Here is a 16,159-nt window from a genome sequence, read left to right as displayed (position 1 = left end):
ATCCCCCCATCTGCAAAATCCCATCATGCTTCTTATTCACATATTTTTCTTTAAATGCCTATTATATGTAGCCTCACCAATCACCATAATGGTTGGTTAACTAAACTACATTTGGATATTATTATGTTTTGTTAACCACAGTATTCATACGACTAATTACTAGTAATTAACGTTGCATCTTTTAAAATTCTTCGTAGAAGGAATATACTATATCATGCTTTGGTATTTTCCGCAAACCCTGACTTGTTGACCCCGAAAAAAGAGGACTCTGGCTTAAAATATCTTAACATGCGCAAAAGTTTATTGCCATTGTTAAGTGCTAGTTTTTATAAAATCGTGGCCATTCTCTTCATCACCCATGCATTGACTTTGTATTTCTAAATCTAGATCTAACACCCCACTTGTTCTTCTTACTTCATAACTTTCGTTATTCTAATTTGACTTTTACCGTGGCAAAATTAACGCAGAATATCCAGTCTAGGGTACTTCCATTTCGGTTTTTTAATCAATTCAACATTTGAGCCAATCATCCAAGCCAACACATATATCAGTAATCAATAGGAAAATCTTCACAGTATAAAATGTAACGTACTTTGTCCTAGTGTATGAACAACAACACACAATACACATATAGGGAAAGAACAACAAGAATAGAAAGAAAATTTTTGTAAGAGCATGGAAGGATAAGGAAGTGAAAGGAGGCGATTATGGGGACCAAAAGATGGAAAAGAAGATATGGTATGCAATGTTTAACATGAACAATCAATCATTTTTAGCTTGACCATTCAAACTAGGAATTATACATACATATTTAAATTGAGGAGTACAGACACACCTTTCAACAAATGGTATATCATATCATTTCCCAAACTCGCACTCCACCTGACGGTGTACCTCTCGTGATTAACCATCGATGCCTAACTTTAGGATTTTTGTGTAAAAAGCTCGCTAGCCGTTGGTCCCGCCACGGAATACAAATATACTTTTAATTGATGTGATGCATGTAAGTGTGCCTAGGCCATCAAAATAGTCATCAATATGGTTTGGCCCATTCCAGGGCTCTGCAAGACTGCAACACTTTGATTTAGGTTAAATAGTATCAAATAGGTTCTTGGACAGCAACAGTCACACACTCATGGTAGAAGTAAAATTAGTCTATAATTTAATAAATTGAAAAACAACATATCTTTATAAAAATAATTCCTTGTTTTCAAAATTTCTCTTAGAGAACTAATAAAGACAAGTGATTTTTTTTTCAAAATAAGTTTAACTAAACATGCTTAGATTAATTATACTATAGCATAGGGTCAAAATTCAAATAAGCATGTATTTTATGGTTAAACTAAAAAGTTTAGATCAAGGTGATGCTTTTAATTTTCTAATAACATGTGTTGGATAACTACTATTTATTACTTGGACTTTTAACATGGTTTTAAAAATTAATTTTGATATAAAATTAATCTAATCCAACCATGCTATCGGATAACTTAATTCTTGCAAGCATCTAACTGAGCTGAATTACTCTCCACGGCAGCACTTTTCATGAGAAACAAGGCCAAATAGAACCTTGCTTATATTGGAGTGCATAAATAACTAAATAAAAGAAACCAACAGCACACCACAGGGTGTGGTTGCAGCCCCAATAAGAATATACAACAATGGTATGACCCATGATTTTGTCACCTGAAAGAAATCTTAAGCACAGATAAGATCTCTAGGCACCCAATTAAAAAGGCATTCTAAAAATAGGTTATTAAAATTAAAACATAAGAATATGAATATGCATATTTTCACGCCCTTTTGTTTGGAGTGGAGGGAGCAATAAACGAGTCCAATCAAGTCCTCTCCTTTCATGCCCCTTCCTTTTGGTGGCCCTAAAACAGCTACACTACTACATCCCGTTTAAGATGCAAAGCATCGGATTTCTTTACTTATTTAAAAAATTATTTTGGCATCGATAATTTAATTATCAACAATTATAAATTAAAAGAATTCGTATGCACGTCTGAGTGTTATTTTATCATCATGGTCACTTTATTTGCCTTTTTATTTTTCCTAAAATATAATCCTCTTTTAACATGATGTCAATTAAGCCAGTAACACATTTGTAATGTGAGGAGCATGCTTGTTGTGGACCCCTTAACAGTAGCAAATCCCCAAGTTGTAGTTTCCTTAGATTTTTTATTTATTTATATATAAATTTAGTATACAATTAATTTTGAGAATGCTTTGTAAATAAAGTAAAACATTAACATGTTGACGTTTTTAATAAACGAATATTATATATATTAAATTAATATCCATCATGTTTTTTTGGCATGATACTCGTTATAAAAATAATTCTAAACATTTCATACCATAAAGAATATTATAATTTCGAACATTTAGTATAAAATCATTATTTAACAAATAGTTAATAACTCACCGTATTATTACATATCATCTTCATGTCACTACCAATATACCATAGTAATTTCCTTAATGTGTAGATTAATTATTAGTTTAATATACCTATGTTGGACATTTAAATTTTCATAATAACTCTCTAAGCGCATCCTTTCGTCACTACCCACAAAGAGAAAGTAAATTGAATATGATTCTGTGCAAGGCACTACTAGTAATACAGAACACGTACTATTTGGATATATATACATTAATTTTAACACCTGTCATATTCTTTTCTTTTCTTTGGCACACATGAGTCATGACATATCATATATTCTATTCTATAGCATATTTGCATGTGAGCAAAAAATATGATGTAAGCAATCCCCTCTCGGCTCTCTCCTCTCATGTTATGTTCTCCCTTCTTCTTCCCTTCATGATCTGCTATGCCAGCATGGTTTCAGACAATTCATTCTTGACGTTAATTTAATTATATACGAAATGCATACCAAGTTGATTAATTAGTGCTTCCATTGACAATGTCAACGGGTCAGATGAGCATAAGCATGAATGCATAATACGACATTGTACATATAAAAAAAATGCATAATACGACAATGAGGTCCGCATGTGAGGGAGCTAGCTATAGGATGGAGCAATGAATACATAATACGACATTAACATTAACCGAATCTTTTGTCGATTCTTTATTCCCATCCCTTTTTATCTCGAATTTCGGATAACTTTAGGGATCAGCGAACTCAATATATTTTTCTTCTTTTATCCTTTATTTTATTTGTATTTTCAAGAGCCAGCTTTAATTAATAGATAATCCTCTTTACTAATAGTGTTTTTCTTTTAAAAAAAGCTTCTCTTTCGTCAAATAAAACTATTTTTAATATTGTAATTAACAAATATAAAATGAAATAATAACTTGTGATATTTTAAATATTTTTAAAATATCAGAATAATAAAAACGATTAATCATTACAAATATTCCTGTGACAGGTTTATTAGCAACAATATATACTTACACTTGATTTGGAAGGAAAATCTCACCATAAAAGTGTTTACTGTATGTTAATTAATTTTTAGTTTTCATATAGAATTTCAATGTTAAAATTAGACCATGTGTAACACAAACAAAAATACGAAAACAAAGTATAAAATCATTCCCTCCGTTATATTTACCTAGAATAGAATCAGAAGAACGGGAAAAGAGAAAGAAGACAAGAAAGAAGTAGAGAATAGAAAAAAGAAAAAGAAAAGATAAGTAAACACGTGCTCCACAGGTATTAGGAAAGAAAGTGGTTTGTTTATGGCGCAGATAAACACGCGTCTTACATGTTTCCAGCGACTAATGTTTGTATTAATCACGTTCAACGCAACACTCTCCAATCCCATGATCGCACTAAGAAAACCTACCGTACGTACGTGGGTCACAATCAAATAGATTTAATATATTAAAATTAAAGCATAAACGAGTAAACAATCCAAAACTCATATAATTTTGCTCTATATGAATATTATCTTTAACAACAACTTTGTTAATAATGTTCATTATGATTTTATTTTATTTTCTTTAGAAAACATTTACAACCTTACCCATATACAAGAATCCATGATTAATTTGTTAAATTAAATTAATTAATTACTTAATTTTAGTCTCAATTTCATTTCAAAGTCTTGTGAATAAAAAAAATATGATTAAAAGATAAATATTTCACATTAATATCTTGGTGACTAAAGAAATAAAGACACGGTCCATGATAAAATAATTAATTACTTGCATATATAACTCGCGTGATCAAAGCGCATTGGATGCACGAGAATGTGACACATATATCAGGCTGGCATTGACTGAGGTAGAAAGTGTTTTCATTCTCTTACCTTTAAGCCTCCTTTTCCCACTCAAACACACGATGGAAAGAATAGGTGAAGAAGAAGAAGAAAGAGGGAGTATTTTTCTTTGCTTTGCTTTTTAGAAGGGCTATTACCCATTTAGATGCATTTGAGTTTGGTGGGACATGAGACCATGGAGCCAATTTGGTTGTGGATTCTCCAACAAAAACATCCACGCTTGGAAAGCTAAAACCAACGCCCTCTCCTTATCCACCTCCCCGCACTAAAAAGCTTAGTGGTTTTCCTTTTTTAAAAATAATAATAATAATAACCACAAACCAATGCAAAGTTAGACCAAAAGGCAAGGAGGAATCCATGTCCCCTTCCTCCCTTATTTTTTATATACCAAATATCATCCACTTTCTTAGACTTTTATCCCACCTAAACTTTTATTTAATGTGCACAATTTCTTTCCCTTCAAAGAAAAAAAGGTTGATTAGAACTTTCAATCCTCTCCTTGTATATTTTAGAAAAAGAAACAATTGCGTCGCCTTTTCTTTAAGCTGGTTAATTGAAATGGGTCGATTAAGCAATTATGTCTTCAGGTTTGGTTAGGTGTAATATTTTGATCATCAGTATACACGTGTGACGAGCGTGCTTGCTTGTGATTTTCACGATAATTTCACATTTCAATTACCTCTTCTTCTTCCGACCAATTCAAAATAATATTCAAGTGTTAATTTTGCTGACTCTCGTATATCCTCATCCTAATCCTCCAATTCTTAGAAATTAAAATTTTAGAAACGGCAAAATGCGCAATATAATACATATTGTTTTCCACCCAATTTTATTTTGGTGTACCTACCCAATTTATTTATACAACTGTCTATCTACTTTCTTAAATATTAAATAAAATTAAAACTTATATAGATCTTGAATGTATTTTTTTGCTTAAATTGGAGATCAACATAGCAGTAGTGCTTGAACATAATTGAGTTGTGGGCATGCATGTGTCCCTTAGATGTCAAGAAAAGAAAATATCCTTGGTAATGTAAACATGCGATGTTAAAGGCAATAACTTCACATCTCTTGCACCATGAGTGAGGCATTGAATTGTGGTGGGAGAGTTTCCCTTTGGCAAAGAATCATACGGTTTTTGAAAATGTTTGAATAGGAGGGTGGTTCTAATCATGCCAGTCCCAATTTCGTTACGTTGATACACACTAAGAATCCATCCACTGTTTTTGGAAAGTCAACCCAAAATAGTATATATCCAACTACGCAACTCCACTAAGTTTTACAACCATTTCAAACATGTCGTCTTCTATTTTAGAGAAAGGTGTGTAGAAAAAAAGAATAGGGGTGGAACATGAGAGCTAGAGGGATATATGCACGTGCTTGATAACATAGTACAAAATATATTTTGTACTGTTGTTCTATCAAATGCATATAGCATAGCATTCACAGTAACAGGGCTTTAGCAGTATACTTTTTTGTTTCAATCTGTCGTGCATTTTGGGTGGACAACAATATATATGTATTATATTTTTACTTTTGGCTGATAAAAAAAATTGCATATCATTATGCAAGTGATTTTCCCGTGCTTCCTTATTAATTTCATTTTATGTATCTGTTGTAAACATACATCACATACACGTGTAAGAAGCAACTTGTCCATAATTGGGTAAAGGGTTGAGGTTTGTTAGTTATATGTCATGGGTTGGACTTTGGAGTATCCTTGTATTTAATTAGAATATTAATTATATAATTATAAAAAAATCTACAAGTAGATAAGTAGGTAAAGTGTTTATATAGTATTCACAATAAAAAAAATCCGTCTCTATAAATTAGAATGTCGGTAGATAATTTGGTATGATATCCAAATGGATTTTAATTAGTATTTAAACAATATTACATTGAATTGGATATCGTGTTAGGAAGTTTTACGTTGTAATTAACTAGTGCAAGAGATGTGTTTCCCCCTTTGCCATGGGATGAAAGCTGTGGTTCTTGACGCATGTTTAATTTCTAATCATTATGTATAGGCCAAAATAAAGAAAAATAAAATAAATCCAATGACACGTGCGACACTACTTAATGTAATATGGTGGATGTATTGGAATTCATTTTTGGCTTATTATAGCAATGTCTTTGGCAAATGTAGTGGAGAACACATTATGTTCAGGTACTAATGACCATGTACATAATGAGTTGCACCGTGTGTCCATTTCTTCGCAATAATACGAGCACTGCCAAATCCACTAATTATTCCCTAGAAGCTGCTTTACACTACTCTAGTAACTCTACCATATTTCATATTTTAAATAGTAAAAACTAAGTTTTCAATAGCCTTAATTAATTACTACTACATTCAATAGCTGATACACCATTAGGTGACAATTAATAAAATTCTGCATTGCTTGCTCGAAGTGGGGTCAACTTTTTATTTTGACTTAAATGCCTTACGAAAGTATCCACAGTGAATATACTAAATGTATAGTTGTCGTATAACTTTAAGTTAATAAGATTTTAAATTTATCTGCCTATTTAATAAGACTTCATAATTAGCATCATATAAGCAAAACAAAAAATACATATCTTTATTTAATATTGTTTTTTAGCCAATTATTTTATATCGTTTTTTATGGAATTTTATGTTGTTATTTTCTGATAGATTAATTAGTTATATTAAAAAACGTTATTAGTTAATGTTGTAATTTTATGCCGTTTTAAAATTTGTTGCGCATTACATTTAAATACCAGAAGAAAAAGAAACAGAACAGAAGGAAAAAAAAAATAGAAAAACAGGAAGAAAATGTTGCAATCCCCGACCAGCAGATCAAGTGCACAGTTTGAAGCAGCAAATAGGCAAACTTTAGTAAGAAAAAGCGTCACACGCGAGTTCATTGAACTTCATTAAATAACACGTCGTCTTACATCTTTAGTTATCTTATTTGGCTGTGACAATTCAGATTTGCTTTCTTGCTCTGCTCATCGCACGTGGCTTGAGAGGTGATGGACGCTTGCTTGTGGTTTCTTTGGATCATTCAATTTATTTGGAGTCTTTTATTATTAAATTACATAATGATTGTAATCTGTGTATTGAATTATTATTAATTTTTATAATAATTATTTTAAAAATTATATTGAAATACTACCATACTGGCTCGTGGATCAGGACGCTGTAATATTGGAGTTAGACACTACTATTTACTATCACCGTACATAAGTTTAAAAAAATTAATCAGTCTTAGTCTATTATATTTTAGAGTTATTTTATTTTTTATTTTTTTAAATATATCGTTTTATTTTTTTAATTTTTCATTAGAAATGTTAATTTTTTAATTTTTTTTAAAACAATTAATATAATATAATAACCACTAAAAGTTCTCACTATATTTTTTTTTAATTTTAAAAATTAAAAATCATTAAAATATGACAACCTTATTCCTAACTTCTACCGAAAACTGGGGATTTTTCTCTTGCATGGCAAGTCCGTCCTCGTTGAACATCCTTTCACGGTGGTCGGCGCCACCATTATCACCGACGACGCACGCGTTCTCGCAGCATCGACGGCATATGCGTTCTCACCGCACCTACGACTCCACCAACCACCGCCGCTCAAGTTACAAATTTAAATTCAATACACTATCTCTCACCAATTTCAGATCTGAAAAACAATGCATATCTAGAGAAAAAAAAAAAACTCAGATCCGTGAAGGATTTCGTCATTCTCGAAGCAACGCCAATCTGTTGTCGCCGGTATCAACAGGCAAGGTGTCGCTCTCGAAGCCGAAAACATAGTCGAAGTAGTTGGTGATGGGGGTGAAGGTTCCCAAATCTCATTGAATAATGTTTATGAAGTTGTCATGTAAGAGTGTGAGAATAAAATAGATCTTTTTAGAGATGTAGCATTTTGATGAACAAAGATTAAATTTGGTGGAGAGAAAAAAAAAATTGGAAGCCGAAAGAGGGAAAGACAGGGGACCAGCCCATTTATTTTTGGAGATTGAATTTTAGAGATGAGCACTTTGATGAACAAAGATAATCATTCAATCAAATCATTTTTAATTTATTCCACCCACGAGGACACCCATTGATTTTTGGAAGCTTAACCACACCCTCTTCAGAACCGTCTTCCTCCTCTGCATTGGTTTGTATCGGCCACCACCCACTTTGATGTAGAGTATTGATTTCTAGAGCATATGTGGAGTGATTTTTGTAATGTTTCTGATGTAAGAAGGATATCTTCAAACATTTGGTGGGCATCTACTGTGAGTATTATATTTATAATACCAACTCGACAAATTTGCATACCAGGCACACAAGGTTCGGGGTGTGACTTTATTGTAAGATTGGAAAACCTGTTGTCAATAACAAGCAGCGATTTGATGTAGTTTCAAACTTTTAAGAGTTCTCTTCTAGTATGGGCTTTGCATTTGGGATCTTTAGTTAAAGGGCTGTTGCAAGGAGGATCTTATTCTGTGCGGTTTTGGAGGTTCTTATGCAGGGTATTTGCTGTTGTGGGTAAGCTTGCTTTTTGAATTTCAATTGTACTCTTATAGCTTTTGTTTTATTGTTCTGCTGTAATCGTTTGTGATCTTTGGTGGTTCTCAGTCTTGGCACAACTTGTACTTTTTTGGGCTTAATAAAATCATTTTTTGCAGTTAAAAAATATTGTAATTTTTTAAATAAAATAAAAATGATGATGATTTTTAGTCTTTATTACGTTAAATTAATTATTTTTAAAGTTAAAAGTTAACTGAAGACTAATGAAAATTTGAAAGAAAAAAAAAATCAAAACAATTCATTTAAAAAAGATAAAAGATTATAATAAAAATTTTAAAATTTGATTTATCAAAATAAAATAACTGTAAAATATAAATGACTAAAAGTAACATTAAAAAAAAAATGAGGCTCGTTCAAGTTAAGGATAATAATTAATAATAGAATAAATTATACAAACCTTCTCTAATTTAATAAAATTACACGATCCCTTCAACCTTACACACGTACTGGACATTTGATGTTCTAAGGTTTCAGCAACCAAAGATTTTATCTCAGTGTAAACCAGAACTTGAAATGGCAAAGTACCAGGCTAACCCAGAAATCAAAATGAAAACAAAAGCTAAATAAAAATCGTTAACATCAAAATTAAAAAACGAACACTGAAAATCAATCTGAAACCAAAATTTTCAAACTTCCTTGCTAATACAGAAATCACACACCAAAAATTAGAAATCATAGAGCAAAAATAAATATAGATTTGGAGTTCAACAACTTCTCCAAATCGTCCCACGAATCTGCACAAAACCCTCGCCGTACTCCTTCTCCTCTGCCTCCATCTCGACACATCTGGTCGTATCGCTGCAAGCATCGGTATTTGGTTCACGTTCTTTCTCTACCTATTGACCCATCGGCCATCGCCTCTTTTACCCAGATTTGCAATTTTTGGTGCAACTGAGATGCACAATGCGCGAGGGAAGACCACAAGATTGTTCACGTTCTCTCTCAGTGCACTTTTTGATCCATCACTCAATTGATCTCTCTTTTACTTGGCATCGTGGATTTTCCTGGGAAGCTTGAAAGAAATAGTGGGGTTAAATGAGAAGGGTATAACAGAAATAACATAAAGATAAAAAATAACTTTTTAAATTTTATTATTTTTGCCACTTAACGGAATCAATAGAAAGGGGTCAAAGTAATGGCTGAAAAGAGAGGAGAGGCTTCTACAATTTCATCTAAACTTAGGGGAGCCTTGAATAATTTACTCTTGATAATACGTGGTGGTTGTAATTAAGTGTATGTTTGGATTCAAATTAAAAATATTATGTACGTGTTTTAATATAAATTCAACAAATGAAAAAAAAATCTTAATTCTTTTGCAAAATTACTTCTTTATATTATTTCCAAACATGGATTAATAGATTCTTTTTCATTTTCCATTTCCCAAGCCATTTAGTTAACCGATATTAATCAATAATCACATACTACATGGTATGAGACTACGGGTTTCTCCCTTCACTTGTCCCCTGTTTCTGGTCAAAACAAAACACTATCTCTTAGTATTTTACAGGGACAACATGTGTATTGTGATGTGTAATGTGTGACTATTTACATTTTTCGAGTTTTTTAAACCATAAAATAAAGTCCTAAATTCCAACTACCAGGCATGCAATGAACATTGTTTCCAGCCTACAAATTCAATCCCGCAAGAAAACACAAATCAGACAATCTTCCTGCGCAGTCTGCAGGGATAGAGAGCTGCGTTTTCATGGGTCCAAAGGTACACTATTTTGGGTCAATCTATTTAATGCACTTGACTGTCCAAATTATAGAAATAGAAAATCCTTTTAGATTAATTGGTGTCACGGATTGTCATGTGTCCTCCTGCCACTTGTGCCAACATTGGCAGTGCATACTTAGCTTTAAATTTTAATGTTGGGCCAATATAGATTGGGTTCCAAGTCTTTTTTATATTCTTAATTAATAGGTTACATACACAAACAGAGGGCAAAATCCAATTCACAAATACCTCGTGACACTTTTTCCTAACATTTTTCTTCTCTCTATCGAGCTAAGGGATTTATGTATTCACGTTATGGAAACAACTCATTTTTTATCAACTCGAAGAGGAACTAAATTAGTACATAAGAATATAGTTGAAATTTTGTGAATCACTTCTAATTTTTAAATGAATACTGTAGAATTTATCGATACAAACAATTCTTCCAAAATCTTGAATAAATTATTGGTAAATTTGTAAATTTAGTCTCCCATTTTATCTCCAATTTCGATTTTGGTCCTTCTTTAAAATTATTGACGAATTTTGTCTTCCTATTTTATCCAATCACGCAATCTTGATCCCCTAGTTCAGAATTGGACGTTGACCGTTAGCAACTTACGTTGACTGACACGTGTCAACGTCTGAGAGGTACGTCAAACGATTCGTGATTTTTAACCCGGTAATATTTTTACCCCAACCCTAAATGGTAATATTGAAGTTATGCTTTAGAACTACTCCTTGAATATTCGAAATTGGAACCGCGAACCGTAAAGGAAATCTCGTGTGCGAGAGGTGTCGCTGTTGATTGTTCACGATGATGTTCATATGCGTGAAGTGTCGTTGTTGATTGTCGTAGGAAGATGGAAGTGCCTTTTGTTTGCAAGTAAGTTAGGTTATTTTATTGAAGTTTTGTTTATATTATAATAGCGGATAATTGTGGTCCATTTGTGGGGTTTGTTTGTTGATGTGGTCCACAGAGTGTTTTCCAGTGTGAATTTGTGTTGAGGTTTTGGGGTCCACGAGGTGTTTAGTGCTTTTTTTTTGTTGTGGTGGTCCCTTATGTCTTCGTTGGTGGTGTGGTCCCGATTTTTTCTTTGATGGGGTGTGCGTTGATTTGTTTTATCAAAAACCCTTCATTGGTTATCGTTTCACCTGGAAACATGAATGGTGTTTTTTTTTTGTTGTTGTGGTGGTTCTGATTTTTGCTTTTGTTTTTGTTTTGTTCTGAAAACCGTTGGTGGGTGTTATTTTTATTCATTTTTTGGGCTTTGTTGTCGTTCATGTTTTTTGCAAGCCAACCGAAGAACAAACAGTGAGGTTAAAGATTCACCATGGAGGGATGCTTATTTATAATCCGGGATGCTTATTTATAATCCATTTACTGTGTATGTCAATGGTCAGATCGTTGAAGAAAAATGGGGTTGAGATGTGGATACTATGTCGTATATTTACTTCATGAAGGTGATTAACTCTCTCGGGTAGAAATCATTCAAGTGCTTATGGTACAGGGACCCCTGAAAAGCACTTTGCAGAGGGTTGAAGTCACTTAATTGTGACTCTAATATTTTGCAATTGGCTGAAGATGTTTTTGGCTTTGATGTGGTTGAAGTGTATATGGACGACGGGGTGTTTGACAAATCTGAAAAAAAAAGTTGAATGATTTTAAGGGAGATGAGGTTGTTGTAATTGATGGAGTGGAGGGTGAAGATGAGGCTGAGGTTCAGGTTGATGAGCAAGGTTTGGTGGAGGCTCAGGTGCAGGGTGAAGATGAGGCTGGTGTTGTAGGTGAGATGGAGGTTGTTGTTGAGGGTGTGATGGATGATGATGTTTGGGCTGAGGAAGATGATGATGATAGCAATGATTATAGTAAAGTTTCAAATAGTGACTTTGAAGAAAGTTGTGATTGGATGGAATGGTTGGACCTTGAGACATTTAGTCAGAGTAGTGACCCCACATTTGATACTAATAAAGTAGACTCAACAAATTCTGATTTTGATGATAAAGATGGATATTCTGATGAGTTGGATACTCCAGCTGGAAGTGGAGATGAAGTCCTACAAAAGTCAGATTTCCTCGTTTTAAGGTGCCTGAAAATGATGAAGATATCAAGTTTGAGGTAGGGTTGCAATTCAATAGTAAGAAACAAATTCTAGAGGCTATCAAAACCTTTGCTATAATGTTTAAGAAGAATCTGAAGGTTACAAAAAATGACAAGAAGAGAGTCATTGCAATCTGTAAACAAAAGGGTTGTGCCTTCTACTTACGGGTTAGCAAGTTCATTAAAGCGACTTATTGGTAGGTAGTGACATTCAAATATGACCATTGTTGCTTTAGAACTGCCAGAAACAGTCAGGCTACACCTAAGTGGGTGGCAAAAAGGTTGATGTCTTCATTAATGCATACTCTCGACATGAAGCTAAAGGCCTTAGTTGCTTATGTTGTAGAAAAATGGGGATTCAGGTTAAGTATGGACCAGGCATACAGAACAAAGGTTAAGGCAATGGAAAAAATTGAAGGTGCAAACAAAGATCAATATAAACATTTAAGAAGTTATGCTGCGGAGCTAACAGAAAAAAACAAGAACAACACTGTGAAGATCAAATGTGACTTAACTCCTCATGGTCCTGTGTTTGAACGTATGTATGTATGCCTGGAGGCTTGTAAGAGTGTATTTGCAACCACTTGCAGGCCTTTGATAGGATTGGATGGCTGCTTTCTGAAAGAAGAATATGGTGGCCAATTGTTGTTTGCAGTAGGTAAAGATGGAAACAATCAAATGTTTCCTATTGCTTATGCTGTAGTGGAATCTGAAAATTATTCATCTTAGAAGTGGTTTGTTGATCTCTTGATAACTGACTTAGATGGTATTTAGGAAGGATGTTGGGCTTTCATTTCTAACCAACAAAAGGTAAATATTAAAATTATGTTGGGCATCTAATTGTTACTATAATTTAATTTATTCACTTTTATTTTCATGGGTTGGTTGAGGTAATCAAGGAGCTTGGCGATAACGTAGAACATAGACTGTGTGTCAAACATTTGTATGGTAATTGGAAGAAGAAGTATCCAAGAGCACACATGAAAGAGTTGATGTGGATGGCAGCTCGAGCAACAACTACCCCTGATTGGGACAAGGCCATGAATCAAATTAAAAGTTATGATGTAGAAGCTTGGAAGGATCTGGAAAGGTTAAACCCTGCTGCTTGGACAAGATCTACTTTTAAGGTAAACACAAAATGTGATTTGCATGTCAATAACATGTGTGAGACATTCAACAATGTAATAATGGAGTGCAGAGACAAGCCAATTATTACTCTACTGGAGGGAATCCGATTTTACATAAGTTTTAGAATTGTGAAGTTAAGGACTATCCTCATGAGGTATGAGGGTTCCATCTGTCCCAAAGTTCAGCAAATCATTGAAAAAAATAAAAAAGCATGTAAAGCATGGCGACCACATTGGTCTAGTGATGTTGATTTGTCTTTGTTTGAGGTGTTAAAGGGCATAGAAAAATTTGTTGTCAATCTTAAACAACAGACATGTTCTTATAGAAAGTGGGAGTTAACTGTAATTCTATACACTTATTCAATAGCATGCATGTGGATCAATGGTGTTGAACTTGAACTTAGTGTCATTTCTTATTACAGGTGTTGTTTTCTGTAATTGTTATATTGTTAATTTGTTGTTTTGCAATAATTGTTTTGAATTGAATATGTTTTTTTGTTGCATTTGACAGGAAATCTACTGTGTTGACAACATATTCATTTATTGTCTATCCATGTAATGGACTGAACTTATGGCCTCATTTACAAACACCAGTGATGAGGAGAGCTCCTGGAAGACCAAAGAAAGCAAGGAATAAGAGAAATGATGAGTCTACGAACAGGTTAAGCTGTCAAGACAGTCTAAATCAGTTTGTAAAAAATGTGGGAAAATTGTTAACAACAAAAGGACATATAAAGGAAAGACATTTGCAGATAGGAACATTCCAAAAAGGGGAAATAAGATAATTTGCCTTCAATATGTGTTTTCCATTGCATTTAACAGAGTTTGTGACTTTCACCATTCTTATAATATTTGTGTTCAATATTAATAGAACTTGAAGAGACAAACAACATCTCCCACCAATGTTGTAACAAAGAAACAAAAGAATGCACAAGTCAGACCACATTTGCAGGAATTCAAGGAGGTGACAGTACTAATGAAACACAACAATCACGAATCAGTTAAGGGAGCCGACTAGGAGGACTTGGGCACAAATGGATCATTAGCTTAAGTTTTTAAGATACAAAACTTATATATTTTGTGGCTTTGTTCAATGAGGCTTTGTAATGCACTCTTTATGTTATTAATTATTCAGTTTATGTTTAAGTAACTGTTTAAAGAGGCTATGTAATGCACTCTTGTGTAATTATGTTTAAGTTTTTAGGATGCATAACTTATATATTTGGTGGCTCTATTCAATGAGACTTTGTAATGCACTCTTTATCTAATTAATTATTCAGTTTATGTAGAACTTATATGTTTTGTTGTTTAGTTCAAGTTACTGCTTTGTTTAGTTCAAGATATTGTTTTGTTTAGTACAAAAAACCAATGAAATTTCAGTGAAAATCAACTGTGCAAACTACTAACGAAACATAATTTGTCAAATTTCAGTGAAAACAAATTTCAAGTTACTGCTTTGTTTAGGCTTTTGGAACTTGTTTTTAACTTATCTGTACAAAAAACCAACTGCACAAACCATTAACAAAACATAATTTGTCAAATTTCAGTGAAAACAAATTTCAAAGTTGAATACCAAATCAATACCAAACTTCAAAACCAATGAAATTTTCTTTCATTAACATAATTCAGCAATTACAGTGGGCGTACAAAAAACCAACTTATCACCATTACTTTCAAACTAAACCATTACAGTGGGCAGAGTACAAAAAACCAAATTACCACCAATAAATCACATTCCCCTGCAACAGAATAAAAACACCAATAAGCAAACACAGACCCAAGAAAAAACCAATCCAATTCCTAAAAAAATTCCCTTCATCTTCATGTAACTGATCTTGGTTTGCAAATACTTTTCCCTCAAGTTCAATTCATCAACCTTCTTCATCAATGCTACAATGATCCTCTTCTGAAGACTGTTTGCAACCGGATCGTGCCACTCAAAATAATTACACCCTTTCCTACCTGTAACCTACATGCCCAAAATAACAAAAAATAATCAACAAACAAACCATAACATAACCCCCACGATATACATTATTCCTTACCATGTATAGACCATAACCATAAAAATGTATCCCTGGATTATCCTCAGTCCACGATGTTACCAGTGGAGCCTCTACGTTACACAAACACATCACGCGACTTCGGGCCTCTGAGGTGTACGACGAGGAACTCCTTTCCATGGGAACGACGCTAATGACGATGTGCTTCAGGGGTTTTAGGGACGACACCTAAATCGGACAAGACTCTTGCTTCTAAAAACCAACCAAGCGACGATGAGGAGGCAGCGACGAACAACAAACAATGGTGCTTCAGGGGTTGTGATTGCCCGTGAAATCATGAGATAATTTTGAGGTCACCTCCAACAATCCATAACCTTCGTGAGCTTCGTCTTCGCTACTGGCTACAGAATGTTTTAGG

General features: G+C 33.5%; 1 protein-coding gene across 1 annotated transcript; it reads left to right on the top strand.

Moving 5' to 3' along the window:
- Nucleotides 1-11,950: 11,950 nt before the first annotated feature.
- On the top strand, nt 11,951-13,340 carry LOC102663297 (uncharacterized). The gene is made up of 3 exons (XM_006579007.1): nt 11,951-11,974; nt 12,181-12,629; nt 12,848-13,340. Exons 1-3 carry the CDS (start codon nt 11,951-11,953, stop codon nt 13,338-13,340), a joined length of 966 nt encoding a protein of 321 aa, XP_006579070.1.
- Nucleotides 13,341-16,159: the final 2,819 nt, after the last annotated feature.

The sequence above is a fragment of the Glycine max genome, chromosome 4 (genome assembly GCF_000004515.6).
Source record: "Glycine max cultivar Williams 82 chromosome 4, Glycine_max_v4.0, whole genome shotgun sequence".
Taxonomy (NCBI): Eukaryota; Viridiplantae; Streptophyta; class Magnoliopsida; order Fabales; family Fabaceae; genus Glycine; species Glycine max.
Note: the sequence above shows the minus strand (reverse complement) of the source record. Positions and strands in the feature narration are given on the sequence as shown.